Source organism: Pristis pectinata, chromosome 9 (assembly GCF_009764475.1).
Source record: "Pristis pectinata isolate sPriPec2 chromosome 9, sPriPec2.1.pri, whole genome shotgun sequence".
Lineage (NCBI taxonomy): Eukaryota > Metazoa > Chordata > Chondrichthyes > Rhinopristiformes > Pristidae > Pristis > Pristis pectinata.
Window position 1 is genome coordinate 94,175,501 of NC_067413.1, and position 15,790 is coordinate 94,191,290.

General features: G+C 42.2%; 1 protein-coding gene across 1 annotated transcript; it reads right to left on the minus strand.

Annotated features, from left to right (window-relative positions):
• Positions 1-342: 342 nt before the first annotated feature.
• LOC127574569 (tumor necrosis factor receptor superfamily member 11B-like) lies at positions 343-12,063 on the minus strand. Its single transcript, XM_052023673.1, has 4 exons — positions 11,770-12,063; positions 8,433-8,802; positions 6,530-6,712; positions 343-4,077 (listed from the first exon to the last, which is right to left on the minus strand). The coding sequence occupies exons 1-4, from the start codon at positions 11,782-11,784 to the stop codon at positions 3,767-3,769; spliced, it is 879 nt and encodes a 292-aa protein (XP_051879633.1). The 5' UTR covers positions 11,785-12,063; the 3' UTR covers positions 343-3,766.
• Positions 12,064-15,790: the final 3,727 nt, after the last annotated feature.

Here is a 15,790-nt window from a genome sequence, read left to right on the forward strand (position 1 = left end):
ATCACTAATGAAGCAAGCTCTCGTTATTTCTTAATTGATTGTCTCCCAAAATGTTCTGCTTTTGTTTAAGGGATTTTTCCATCTATGATTTTTCCATCTATGACTATTTCCATCTATGATTTTTGTCCCACTTACTTTTATCTCTTATCTCTGCCCATTCACTTAATAGACTGGTTATCGAGCACTGTCACTTAGGAAGCAATAGCTGAGAAAATATCTTACATATCAAACAAGGCAGCCATTATAAGTTCAGATCTAGCAAACTTCAAGACCATCTCAATACCTGGACACATGCTACAGAGATAAAAGCTGGAGGAAAAGAAGACCAAGGTCTGTAAGTGGTTCATTTTCAATTGTTTTTAATCAAAATGTTTCTAGGTGCCAGTGTTGAATAAATATAAATCTCAACCTAAACAAAAACTGCAAAGATTCATGTCAATAGAAATTAGAATGCAGGTAAGTAGATTCAGTTATATAAATAAACTAAATTGATAACATTGCATAAAATAGAAATAAAGAATCTACAAAAAGAAATAAAACATTTGCATTGACATAGAACCTCTCACAACCTTAGGACACCCGGAGAACTTACAGCCAAAGGGGTCTTAATGCGTACTCACTGCTATAATGCAAGAAACACAAACATCAGTTCCTGCCCAGCAAACTCTCACAAACAGCAATGAGATAATGATCAAGCAATCTGTTTTAGTGCTACATATCTGGACATACTGCATCTATAACACACACACAAAGTGCTGGAGGAACTCAGCAGGTCAGGCAGCATCCATGGAGGGAAATAAACAGTCGGCGTTTCGGGTCAAGACCCTTCGTCGGGCCTGGAAGAGGGCAGAAGCCGGAATAAAAATGTCAGGGGAGGGGGGGAGCACAAGCTGGCAGGGGACAGGTGAGGGGGGAAGGTAGGCAGGTGGGGGAGGGAGGGGGAAATGATGTGAGAAGCTGTGAGGTGATAGGTGGAAGAGGCAATGTGCTGAAGAAGGAATCCGATAGGAGAGGAGGTATCCATGACACATTGTTTCTCCTGTCTTAGCTCTGAGTCAGTTTGTAGCTGATTTGAACAAGTGGTCTATTTTTTTAAAGAAATGATCAATTTGTTTATTTTGCAGAAGAGTAAGAACTATCCGAAAGTAAGGATGTGTAAACATGATCCCGGAGAACGTGTAAGTAGGCCTCAACTTCGATGTGACCCTGCTGAGATTTCCGATCTTAACTGAGCAAAAGGTCTGGTTAAGTCAGAGTAACAAACAGAAACAATTTTGTTTGTTTCTGCATTCCATAATGCCCATCCAGGAACAGTTTGGTCGTCAACCCATTTAGCCAAGGATGGATGAATGGCACGAAGAGGCATTGTTGAAGACAGGTGGGGATAGAGCTGCAGAGTATCATCAGGGATGTGAATAGTGAGAAGCTTTGGACACCATATGTACATATTTACTATAACTTGTTCCTCTTTGTTTAAATCAGCTTGGAAGTACAGCATTTAGCTTTTCAATAGAACAATAATGTTAGCACACCGATCAATCATTCTATATTTATATAAACAAGATGGTTGTTAATTATTAAATCATAACTTTTTGAAGTACAAGCATTGTAAGTTACCAGGTAAGTGCAGAGTACAGGAAAGAGATAGAGAGCTTAGTGGAATGGTGTCATGACAACAACCTTTCCCTCAATGTCAACAAAAGAGCTGGTCATTGACTTCAGGAAAGGGGCGGTGTACATGCACCTGTCTACATCAATGGTGCTGAGGTCGAGAGGGTTGAGAGCTTCAAGTTCCTGGGAGTGAGCATCACCAACAGCTTCCTGGTCAAATCACATAGATGCCATGGCCAAGAAAGCTCACTAGCACCTCTACTTCCTCAAGAGGCTAAAGAAATTTGGTTTGTCCCCTTTGACTCTCACTAATTTTTACCAATGCACCATAGAAAGCATCCTATCTGGATGTATCACGGCTTGGTATGGCAACTGCTCTGCCCAGGCCCGCAAGAAGCTGCAGACAGTTGTGGACTCAGCCTGGTGCATCACGGACACCAGCCTCCCCTCCTTGGACTCTGTCTTTACCTCTCATCATCTTGGCAAAGCAGCCAGCATAATCAAAGACCCCACCCACCCAGGACATTCTCTCTTCTCTCCTCTTCCATCAGGTAGAAGATACAGGAGCCTGAGGGCACGTACCACCAGGCTCAAGGACAGCTTCTACCCCACTGTGATAAGACTATTGAACGGTTCCCTTATACAATGAGATGGCCTATGACCTATGACCTCACGATCTACCTTGTTGTGACCTTGCACCTTATTGCACTGCACTTTCTCTGTAGCTGTGACACTTTATTCTGCACTGTTATTGTTTTTACCTGTACTACCTCAATGCACTCTGTATTAACCCAATGTAATTGCACTGTGTAATGAATTGACCTATACGATCGGTATGCAAGACAAGTTTTTCACTGTACTTCGGTACAAGTGACAATAATAAACCAATACCAAACATACCATGTATTGGTATTGGTTTATTATTGTCACTTGCTGCAGCTACAATTGTTATCTTAACAATGCGGTCTTCTGAGCAATGAGAACCTGATGTTTAGTCCATAAAAACAAAATGACAGATTTGTACAGAAGTTCCTGGCAAAGCCAAATTTTTAAAATCAAATGGATATTAGATAATACTTCCTCGCTGCCTTACCTGCAATTGATCTAAATGTCTGCCCTATTATTATTTTATATAGTCGCTTTATATACAACACCAGATCAATGCTTTACATTTACGGTCTACAAATTTGATAGGATCAGTTCCATAACATTAAAATGCCTCTTCCTTTCAGCTATCGGTGAATGTCATTCTCTATATCCCAACTGATACGAAAAACTAAATCAAAAAGTAATACAGTTTAAAAGAAAGTTGTGCCATCCACTAGAATTGGTTAAAACATACCTTTTAGCAGTTTCTTGAAATGAACATCATTGTAGTGATATTTTGGACCCTACTCAAGTTAATCAAATGGTTTTTCAAATAAGATTTGTTCTTTTATTATATAAGATTTATTATTTGTCAAATGAACAAGTCCACCTAGTGGTAAGGAAGAAGTGGAAGCCACAATCTTCAAGGCTTGTAAACACATTCTGCTACAGTCTCCACATATATAGAATACAAACACAACATCAAGTAACACCTCTTAATCATAGTAAAATCTAAATGGTAAAATTATATCTGATGTGCCTTTCCAACCAAAGCATGAAAAATAAATAGTAATATTTTGAAAAGCAAAGGAAAGGACATTATTTCTATTGTTTTAGTCATATTTTTCTGGGCGTGTTACTAGGAGCTTATCTTTATAGTTACCACTGATGGGTAACAATGGTGAACTATGTTTAAGCTAAATTTATTTAAACTATAATCACAACATGTATTTATTCCTGGGTCATTTAACAGCAGTGTACATTGAAAAATAGGACCACTCATTGCTCAGCACTGAATCAGTTGCTGTGTACTTTTGTTTACCTTGCCTGCTTGCTTTTAGAAAACAGCAAATTAGTTTTCACATGCTGAAATCCTGCAGACATTCGATGGATATCCAGAACTTTATTATACTATAGAACTGAACAGACTAAACTAAAATGATGATATAGTGTTCTTTGGAAAGGTGCCTGGGAAAAGTGAAATGAGGAGGGATTTTGAATGATTACGAGCAATGGGTTTTTAAACAGTTGATGGAGCTGCATTCATATTTCCCACATACTACCATCCTTACTTTTCTGGCAAAGCACACACTGCATTGTTTTCGTATTTGAGGAACTTTTTTGCAACTTTTTTTGCAATTTTATTGAGCTTAACTTCTCTCAGAGCTTTCACCAAGTCTTCGGCAGATATGCTTCCACCCCGCTGCATCTTCCATTTTTTAAGTAAAGGCAAAATCTGCAGTTTGCCATTCTTTATTTGCCGTATGTCATCCTGGCTCAAGATGGTGAGTACCTTTCCGAGTTGCAATAATTTCTTTTGCTTGATATTTTGCCGTACCACGAAGTAAAAAAGCGCTGCTTCGCACTCTGAAGTACCCTCTGAAACAAATAATAAAAACAAGTTTTGTTTAGATTTTGTTTTCTAACTAAAAGATCTTTTACCAGACCAACAAAGGAATATCAGTTACAAAATTACAATATAAATGTTTTCCTGTTATTAGTGTCTTTGGTCATGAGCTCAACTAACATGTGTTCTTGATCAGGCATTTTTTTTTGTCTAAAATCTGATGTTGGCGGCAAATGATGGGAATTATGTGTAGAATAATGATGGTTACAGCTATCTACCCAGCCACAACTACCTTACAGAAACATAAACATGCTTGGAATTGGAATTGGCTGATTATTGTCACATGTACCAAGGTACAGTGAAAAAGTCATCTTGCATACCGTTCATAAAGATCAATTCATTACACAGTGCATTGAGGTAGTACAAGGTAAAACAATAACAGAATCCAGAGTGAAGTGCAACAGCTACAGTGAAAGTGCAGTGCAGGTAGACAATAAGGTGGAAGGTCATAATGAGGTAGATTGTGAGGTCAAGAATCCATTTTATCACACTAGAAGCTGTTCAATAGTCTTATAACAGTGGGATAGAAGCTGTCCCTCAGCCTGGTGGTACGTGCTTCAGGCTTTTGTACTTTCTGCCCGATGGGAGGGGGGAGAAGAGAGAACGTCCGGGGTAGGTGGGGTCTTTGATTATGCTGGCTGCTTTACTGGAGGTTCCCTTAACTGTCATCCTTCCATCTCTTGTTTGTATAGTAAGCAATTAATGACCCGACACAACTAAAAGACAAACCCGTGTCTGAGTGATGAAAGCAAAAGAAGTCTTTACAGGAAAACGTCAGGCAGCAGCTTAGAAAGTGCAGGCATCTCAATCCAAAGGGACTTTCCATATGCATCAGCAGTAAGTACAGTCTGCTGTTTCCAATGGATGGCCATTGATCCCCCCTGAATTTGTCTGGAGTCTGAGCTGCACAAAGCATTTCGATTTAGCAGTGAATCCATGTGCAGGTAATGTACACAGGGACTGGCCACATGTTAAAACTTTGAGTTCTTCTGCTGCTGCCCCAAGCAGATGTTTGTCAAGGGTGCTCGGCTTTTGAAATGATTATAATAGGTGCCTACTGTCTGTGGAAGGGGCCCTTGTTAAATATGTCACTGGAAAATTGAGTAGGATTCTTTGATGACCAGAAAGTCACTTATGAAAGGTAAACTATTCTACTTTTTATGAACACTCCATGGGACAGGCAGAAGCAATCCTGTCTTCCAGCTCTGCAGTTTCCCTACTTATCTGCTCACATTGCTCTGCTCCTGAGACTTAGACAGTGGCCTGTGCCAGCCAAGTGGGTAACAAAATGCTCCTGCCCGCACTTGGCCAGCTGTCTGTGGTGATGTGACCAGCACCCTTGGCTACTGATGGGTCTGCTAATGAGGACAGAGGCAATGTTTTCGTTGATCCCTGGGATTTTCAGTTCAAGCACACAGTGATGAGCCTGAGCCCACAAATGAAGGAAAAAGTACTGCACTGCATATATTCAGTGAAAACTAACACATGATCAGAAGAGTGAGAGCCAGTGCCAGAACAGATCCACTACATGAAGCAAATTAGTGGAGTCACAGATTCAATGGGCAGGCTTAATGGCACAGGGGCTAATCTTTTATATATCTTTCTCCAGGATAGCAGAATACAGACTCAGCATTAATTCAGTGCTTCTACTATTCAGAGTGGGATTGGTTGAAGCAGAGAAGCAAAAAATGGTTTGTCATCAGAAGGAAAACAAATTGGTGATTTTGCCAAAAGTCACATTTTCACCAGCAAGAAATGAATGGATAGAGTCATGCAGCATAACAACTCCATGCCAACCATGAAGCACCCACTATACTAATCCCATTTTATTCTCCCCACATTCCCATCAACTCCCACTGCAGGTTCTATCACCAACTTACACACAAGGAACAACTTACAACGGCTTTTTAACCCACCATCCCGCACACCTTTAGGATGCATCTGAAGGAGATTCACAGTGGGAGGATGTGCAAACTCATCATAGACAGGACCAGAGATCAGAATCAAACTCGGTCACTGGAGCTGTGAGGCAGCCACTTAACAGATTAGTTTGTTTTATACCCAGCCAAAAAAAAACAAGTTCATCCTTGTTTTCAAAGTATGAGCATTCTTCCAATAATTAATGAGATTAAAAATTCAGAACAGTGTGAGAGCTCTTTCTGCTTCAAACTTTTTGGCAAAATATTTTATATAAATCCCGTTGTTATGGTGCTCCCATTTTATTAACCACTTGAGAACTTGTCTAAACTCCCATTGCCCTGTTCTGTGAAAAGTACACAGCAAATAATTAGCCTGGAATTTTAATTAACCTAAAAAATAACAAGCAATTCTAGAGTTTGTTGCTTAACCCAGACAGGTACAATTAAAGGACTGTTCATGTTCCATTCAAATTCACAGGCAGGAGTAAGAAATCTTTGGAAATACCTTCAGACTCATGGGGCTGGCAGGGGTTGCATAAGTTGTCATGCCATGCAGTGCCAGCAATATCCAGTTCTAAGCCCAGTTCAGTACAGTTTGTATGCCTCTTACATTGCATAGTGGCAGAACTCACTGACGAGAAGAAACCTGGAGGACACTTCACACAAACTGTATTGCTTAGAGGAGTACCTGGAGAATAGACAAAGGTTATAGAATCGTACCCAGAAAAATAAACAACAAGTTCAAACAAAAGAAGGAACAAAATCTTTTGTTTCTTTAAGAGTGAATTCAATATTAAAAATTCAATAAATCAAATAAACGTTGATTTCATTTTGGAGGGAGAATCTGCCCTGAGATTATCGACACAGAACTACAAATAATGGGGAGAGAAGTTTCAGAAAAGCATACAACTTTATCAGGTATAACTCCCAAGCAAATTGGGATTTTTTTTTGAGGGTGAAGAAGGCTAAAGGGAGTCTTTAAAAGAAAAGGAATGGTTTGATAGGGTAGATCTATCCGCTCACACTATTCCTTCACAGGCTTTCCCTGGTAACATCATCTGATAACACAGGGTCAATTTTCACATGTTTGCTGATGACTCCCAGACTTACCTGGTGAGTGCCTCTCTCAACTCCTCCACTCTCTCTGACTGGCACACTACTTTCCCCAAAATCCAGTTCCAAATGAACAGATCTAAATATTAGAAGGTCCAAAGCTTTGGTTATCAGTTCCCCAGTAACGACTCCATCCACATCCAGGGCAACTATCTGAGTCTGCACTTCAATGTTCTTGGACTTGATGACATATTTGACCCTAAAGCACACATTGGGCCACATACCTGATCCACTTCTATTACACTGCCCAACTCTGACCTGTTTCTTATCTTCTACACTGCTTAAGCCCTCATCCACACCTTTGCTTCCTGAATATTTCACTATACCATTGCACACCTGGCTGGCTGTTCACATTGTATCATCCAAAGACATGAGATCATTTTCAACTTTACTGGTCCTGTCTCACATCGCATCCCATTTACCCAACACCCATGTACTTACTGACCTACCCACCTTTATCACCTGTCCTGATGTAGGATCACAACCTGAAACATCAACATACACCTTTTACCTCCACAGATGCTGCTTGACCCGCTGACTTCTTTCAGCATTCTGTCTTCTGTACCTTTATCACCCGTTTTCCAATCTTTCCTTATCCATCCTTATCCAAATAACTTGAATCAATTCCACAATATTTTAAGTTATCTCTGCTCCTCCAGTAGTGTCCTCCAAATTGATCCTTCTTTCTACCTTCAGACCAAGGCCCCAAACTGCCTAATCACTGTTGATCTTTCATTGCTCTTTTCTTCATTAAAATGCTCCTTCTGTGACACTACTGATAACCGATATTAGAAAAAAGCATCAGTATAGATGTGTTAATTCTGTTTTGAGAAAATTCTACCTCTTTGAGCAAGCTTAGAGCCAGTTGCTGTCATGTGACTCCTTATGTGGTCTGCTGAAAATATAGCTGAAGACACTGCTGTGAAATGTCTTGGGACATATTGCTATATTAAGGACACAATATGAATACAAGTTGCTGTAAGATGGCGAGAGACTAAAACTAGATGGTCACTGATATATTCACTAATGAGTTCAAAAGAAACTCTTTACACTATGTGTGATTAGAATGTGAAATTGGTTGGGGTAAATAGCATAAATTCTTTCAACAGGAAGCTAAATAGGTAGAAGAGGGAGAGAAAGTTAAGGAATAAACAGAAAAGCATGAATTTAGACCAATTGAGTCAAATAACCTGCTTCTGTGCATTAAATGCTTTATACTACATAATTATCAGTCTGTAAATGAAAACAAAGATGTACATTTAATGTAGACAGTTCACAAATATTTAACATTTTACCTGCAGTTTTAACTCCAAATCCACGAGGACATTCTGCCTGCTTCATACAAAACTCATACTTCCAAAAGTATCCATCCTTGCATTCACACACTCTGTTGTGGAACTGATTACATTCAAGCTTAACATATTGATTTTCTTGGCAGAAATTATTGCAGTATTGACACTTTTGTACATAATTCCAGAACTGTGTGTAATGATTTGCTGGGCAAGGTGCACAAATTGTATCTTGGCTTTTTGTGCAACGTGTCTTCATATAAAGTCCTGGAGGGCAACGAGAACAGGTTCGACCTTCATGTTGATAGGTATGTTCAGTTACACTGGCCTTTGCACTTGCATAGATAAGAGAGGCAAGAACCAAGCTGAAGAACCACTAAGGAGAAAGAAAGGATAATTTCAATTATAGCCTCTGAATGCAATGTCACTTGAACCCAATACATAAAACTATCTATATTTCCTTGCTCACCAAGGCTCGATTATGTGCCTGACTTGGAAAGTGAGTCAGGTGGGTGTATGTAGTTGTGGAAATTAGCTTTGTTCCATAAATTGTGGAATCAGTTAAGAGTATTGGTAACAGTTACCACTTACCTGTTAAACATGTCGACTGCAGTAGATCCTAAATGAAACACTATAGATTCATTTTTATTAGCTGAAAACATTTGCCTTCCACTTTATTAATTAATGACTGATTGTTTTTCATTCACATTCGGAAATAAATCAAGTCTGCAGAGATTTTTGCTGCATATTGCTGATATCAACAAAACAGAGTGGCAGAAAACTGGATTCACTGTGGAGAGATATATTTAACACTTCAAATGAAATCATGAAAAACAACTATTATATTCTGTGACACTCTACTGACAATGGATATTATGAAAAAAAATCAGAAATGTTTTGAGAAAATGCTCTGGAAAAGTGCATTTTCCTGCTTCATGCTCCCCAAATGGAACTTTCTATCTCAGTCGTAATGCTATGGGGGAGTACTTACTAAACCAGGACAATCTGCAGTTTGAGAGAAGTTGGAGGCACTATCAATGATTACACAGGGACGACATCAAAACATCTTCCATTGATTGTAAAACTTATAACAGTAAAATGCTGTTAGCCTGGCACATTTGGGACCTTGGTAATGATGGACTAGCAGATTTTCCAGGTTATTCGATGCCATTCTATTAATACTACAAGTCTAGTTCACTTTTTTCGATGTTACACGGTAGAATAATAATAAATTTTCAACATTAATCCAACAAGTTTAAAGACAACACAGGAAACAGAATCAGCTAAGTTTTAAATAAGTGCAGGAACAGGGCCCCAGTGAGTGCAAGGGGAGCAGGGAACCAGGTCCTCAGGGAGTGGAAGGGGGAACAGGGGAGCCAGAGCCCCAGGGAGTGGAAGGGGAGCAGGGAACCAGAGCCCCAGGGAGTGGAAGGGGAGATTGGGAACCAGAGCCCCAGGGAGTGGAAGGGGGAACAGGGGAGCCAGGGCCCCAGGGAGTGGAAGGGGAGATTGGGAACCAGAGCCCCAGGGAGTGGAAGGGGGAACAGGGGAGCCAGGGCCCCAGGGAGTGGAAGGGGAGATTGGGAACCAGAGCCCCAGGGAGTGGAAGGGGGAACAGGGGAGCCAGGGCCCCAGGGAGTGGAAGGGGAGCAGGGAACCAGGGCCCCAGGGAGTGGTAGGGGAACAGGAGGAAGCAGGGTGTAGTGACTGGACAGAGAATGGGGGATCTGGGGCGCTGGTTGGTGGAAGGGGAGGGTGAGAATTGGGGCCTAGGTTAGCACAGGGCTGTTTAATCTTGGAAAGTGGTCCACTATCTCAAATCAAGTTTGAAAACTCAAGAAATTTTCCATGAAAGATGCCTTGCAGCCTATTGGTTACCATTTTTCTTGAAAATAAATACCTTTTGCTCATACAACATCTAATTAATCTTAAATAATTCAGGGTCCCAAACATAAAATCCTTCAGTGGCAACCCATTCCACCTATTTACTGCTCACCTACGCAAATAATTATTTACTAACCACTTTTGTCTTACTTTCCTGACATGTTTTACAATTAGTTTCATGACTATTTTCTCCGCGCTACTCAGTGGATCTGATAACACTAGGTGGTCCTGGCTGTTTCTCTCCCCACAGATACTGCCTGACCTGTGCGTATCCAGCATTCCATGTTTTTATTTCAGATTTCCAGTGTCTGAAGTATTTACCTTTTCAAAAGATGACAACAGTATGCGTTACTAGAATAAACAGAAGCAAAATACTGCTGGAACATGACATCACAGAATAACCACAACATGGATGGGGGTTGCTTGATTCATTAATGCAGGGTTTATACAAGAACAATAAAAACAGAAAACACTGGAAACACTAGCAGTCAGGCAGCATCTGTGGAAAGAGAAAGAAAGTTAACGTTTCAGATCGAAGACCCTTTGTCAGAATTTATAAAGGTCTTTGCTGCAAAACATTAACCCTGGTTCTTCTTCCACAGAGGCTGCCTGACCCGCTGAGTGTTTCCAGCGTTTCCTGTCTTTACTTGGGATTTCCAGCATCAGCAGTTTTACTTCCATCTATGGAGAATTTTTCTTTCAGGTGCACATACATCTTCCTTGAATCTGCCTCCTCTACAACCCCTGCCTGTGGATTTCACAGTCCAACCACTTGCCCTATCGCTTTGGTTTTGCATGCCTTCCATTTCTATCTAATACCCCCGATTCTTGACCCCTATGCCAATGGGAACGGTTTCTCCCCATCTACTCTCTCCGCACCTTTCAGGACTTCAAATCTCTCTGTTCCATCTTTCCAAAGAGAGAAAGGAAAGGCAGTTTCTCCCATCTACCACATTCCTAAAACCCCTCCATGCGGAGTACGAATTCTAACGTCATAGTTTCCCCTTCAGACATGGCTAGTCATGACAAATCCTGGCAAGCTATTTCTGAGAGCCGTTAACCAAATCAATGCAAGCGGAAGGTAATCCCACCGCATTCAGAATTAGTAGGTGACTTTCGGAAATCTGCAGTCCAGAGAACACATTCTGTAATCTGCTGCATACTGCCGTCTCTGGATTCTCTGGACTGCAGATTTCTGACCGTGTTGCCCGTCCCCACCAGATTTCCACGTTCGTTACACCTTGGGGTGTCCCTGTGACCCAACTATTAACAATTTTCACACTTAATTTCCCCGCCAGTTCAAGAGAGGTTAACCTTGTTCCTCTTTCCACAGGTGCTGTCTAACCTGATGAGTATTTCCACTCATTTTCTGGTTTAACTACCTTTGATCCCGAAGCCCGGAACTCCCCAGTCAATGTGCTGGGCTCGCTACACACTGCCCGTCCGCTCACCCACTCACCCCTCTGCCCAGCATCCTGGCGCTGGCCGTGCCTCGCTGCTCCCACACACACGCCGGAGCCGAGAGCTCGCTGCATCTTTTCGCCGCGGACCCGGACGGAGTTTAAACCCTGGCAGAAGTAAACGGGAAACCCCCCGCCGGCTTGCGGAGGCGTTCAGTCCCACCTATGTCGTAATACCTATGACTCCTCGTAAAACATGACCGTGTGCTTCCGCGGCTCACACTGTCTGTCACTGTGACCTTTTCTCATACTACCCAGAAGGGCGACATTTCCCTCGGTGGCCCTCAGTCCCATTCCCCCATTACTTTCCCTCCCCCCATCACCTTGAATCTGACCCCACTACAAACCCTGCCTGTGCATTTCACACCCTTAGCTACTCGCCTGTTGAACATCACTTTGGTTTCCCGCACTCATCTAATACCCCCGATTCTTGACCCCTATGCCAATGGGAACGGCTTCTCCCCATCTACTCTCTCCATGCCTTCAAACCTCTCTGTTCCATCTCCTCCTAACTGTTCCAAGATCCCCCTTGTGCATCAGACGAGATTCTGGAGGAACTCAGAGGGTCAGGTAGCACCGATGAAGGGAAATGGGCAGTCGACATTTATGATCCAGATCCTTCATCTGGTTAGAGATAGAGGGGAGGCAGGTGTTCTTCTTATACTGGCCATCTCCCCTCCATCTATCAGTCCAGATGGAAGGTCTCCACCTGAAACCATTCACTGTCATTTCCCACCACAGATACTACCTGACCAGCTGAGTTCCTCCAGCAGTGTGCTGCCCCACATCCCGGCAGTCTTTCTTGTGGTTCCCTTTGTGCATCAACATCTCCCAATTTATCACTATTTAACCATTATACTACTTTTCCTCCCAGAGTCCACATTTATCCAAGATGACCTCTTGATCTCCCAGTCTACTTCCAAATGGCCCTTGAAACTTTATTTGTTTATCTGCACTCATTTTCTCTGTAGTGACAGTGTTATATTCTGCATTCTGTTTCTCTTTTTACTATCTTGATGTACTTATGTATGGCATGATCTGTCCGGAAGGCACGCAAACAAAAGCTTTTTACTGTATCTTGGTACGTGTGGCAGTAATAAAATCAATACCAATACCAATTGTATTTGCCTACTCAGTCAACTTGTTTAAGTCACCAATCAATAGCAGACGAAATATCCCTTTTTATTAACAATGTTTTAAAATGGGCAGGCACAGTAGTGTAGCGGTTAGCGTAATGCTATTACAGCGCCGGTGACCCAAGTTCAATTCCAGCTGCTGTCTGTAAGGAGTTTTACGTTCTCCCCGTGTCTGCGTGGGTTTCCTCCGGGTGCTCCGGTTTCCTCCCATATTCCAAAGACATACGTGCTAGGAAGTTGTGGGCATGCTACGTTGGTGCTGGAAGCGTGGCGACACTTGCGGGCTGCCCCCTGAGCACTCTGCACAAAGGATGCATTTCACTGTGTGTTTCAACATACATGTGACTAATAAAGAAATCTTATAAAAATCCAAACATGAGCAAGCCCAGCCCTGTGACCTATTCTCTTTCACATACTTATCATTGTTCCCACTACTCATCCACTCTAGGGGTAATTTCCAGCAGCCAATTAATGTCAGAAAACAGGAGCATCCAAATGAACCCCCCGTAGTTACAGAGAGAACATACAAACTCCACACAAACAGCACCCGAGATCAGGATCAAACCAGGGTCACTGGAGTTCTGAGCCAACAAGATTAACTTCTGCACCATGTGTCACCTGCTATCATCTACCCCAATACCATATGCCCATTCTAATGTACACCTCTTGACGTTTGTGTGTCTCGAAATCTGTCTGTCTCCTTCTTAAATAAGTGTAGTGATTTGGCCTCTTCTGCCTTCTATCTTCAAGTTCACACCCTCAGCTCAGCCTGAAGTGCTTTACCCCATATCCTGAGACCATCAACTTTCATTCTTGACCCATTCCCCCAAATGAACCATCCTCCCATATCCAGTCAGTCAAGTCCTGTCCGTCAAGTCCTGTCCAAATTTCGTCCATTGACTCCTGTCAAAATTAAGGCGGCATAGTGGCACAGCTAGCAGGATTGCTGCTTCACAGTGCCGAAGACCTGGGTTCAATCCTGACCTCTGGTGCTGCTGGTGTGTATTTGCAGGTTCTCCTTGTGTCTGCTCAGTTTTCCTCTGATTTACTCCAGTGTGGGTTACTAACTTGTCTCTGTTAATTGCCTCTGATGTGCGGGTGAGAGGTAGAATCTGGAGGGAATTGATGAGAATGTGGTGAAAATAAAAAATGGGATTAATGTAGAATTAGCTTGAATGGGTAGTTACGGGTCAGCTCAGACTCAAAGGGTCTGTTTCCATGTTGTATGTATCTATGACTCTATGGGATACCCACAGAGGATGAGAGGTGGCTTGATAGAGGTGTACAAGATGATAAGAGGCATAGATCGAGTGGACAGTCAGAGACTTTTTCCCAGGGCGAAAATGGCTTACATGAGGGGACATAATTTTAAGGTGATTGGAGGAAGGTATAAGGGGGATGTCAGAGGTAAGTTGTTTTACACAGAGAGTGGTGGATGCGTGGAATGCACTGCCAGCAGAGGTGGTGGGGGCAGGTACATTAGGGACATTTAAGAGACTCTTAGATAGACACATGAATGATAGAAAAATGGAGGGCTATGTGGGAGGGAAGGGTTAGGTAGATCTTAGAGCAGGATAAAATGTCAGCACAACATTGTGGGCTGAAGGGCCTGTACTGTGCTGTAGTGTTGTATGTCCTATACCCTCCCATTCTTCTAAACTCCAGTCTTCCCAATCTCTCCTTGTAGGAAAATAATACTATCCCAGTAATCAGCCTGGTGAATCTTCACTGTACTTCCTCAAAAGTAAGAAATTACTTAAGATATTTTTACTAGTCACATATACATCAAGACACACAGTGAAATGCATCTTTTGCGTAGAGTGTTCTGGGGGCAGCCCACAAGTGTCGCCACGATTTCGGCGCCAACATAGCACGCCCACAACTTCCTAACCCGTACGTCTTTGGAATGTGGGAGGAAACCGGAGCACCCGGAGGAAACCCACGCAGACACAGGGAGAATGTACAAACTCCTTACAGACAGCGGGCAGAATTGAACCCGGGTCACTGGTGCTGTAATAGCGTTACGCTAACCGCTACACTACCGTGCAAGGAGATCAAGATTGTACATGGTACTCCCAAGTGTTGTTATAGAATTGTAGTGGGACTTCGTTGTGCCTTCATGCAAAATCTCCTGCAATTTTGGCCAACATACCATTTTCCTTCTTAACTGCTTGCAGCATCGACATGTTTGCTTTCAGTGACTGGTGTACAAGGACAACCAAATCCCTTTGTGCATCAACATCTCCCAATTTATCACTATTTAACCATTATATTACCTTTCTGTTTTTCCTACCAAAGTTGATAACTTCACATCTATCAACTTTATACTGCATTTGCATTGCATTTGCCCACTCACTCGACTTGTTTAAAGTATTCCACTCATCAGTTTCAGACGAAAGGTCTCTTGTTGTTAAGAATGTTTTAAAAATTCTGGACGTGAGCAAAATGAGAAAACTGCAGATGCTGGATATCTGGAATAAAACCAGAAACTGCTGGAAACACTCAGCAGGTCAAGTAGCAACTGTGCAGGGAGAAACAAAGCTACTGTTTCATATCAATGACCTTGCAGTCCTGATGGAAAGACATCGATCCAAAATGCAGAGAGATGAGATTTAAGCTAAATCAATGGGCTTGATTGTGGGGAGAGTCAGGACAACTTACTTGCTCCTACTAAATGCTGCCATAGGAACATTTTCATCTGCATGAGTCAGTAGATGGGATCCTAGTTTAGCGGCTCATCTGAAAAATGGCACCTCTGACAATATGGCTGTCCCTCAGCATTGGACTAAATTTTATGCTCAGATTTTCCCCTTCAGAGACAAAAGAGATTCAGCAAATGCTGGAATCTGGAGCAATACGCAAAAAGTGCTGGAGGAACTCAGCA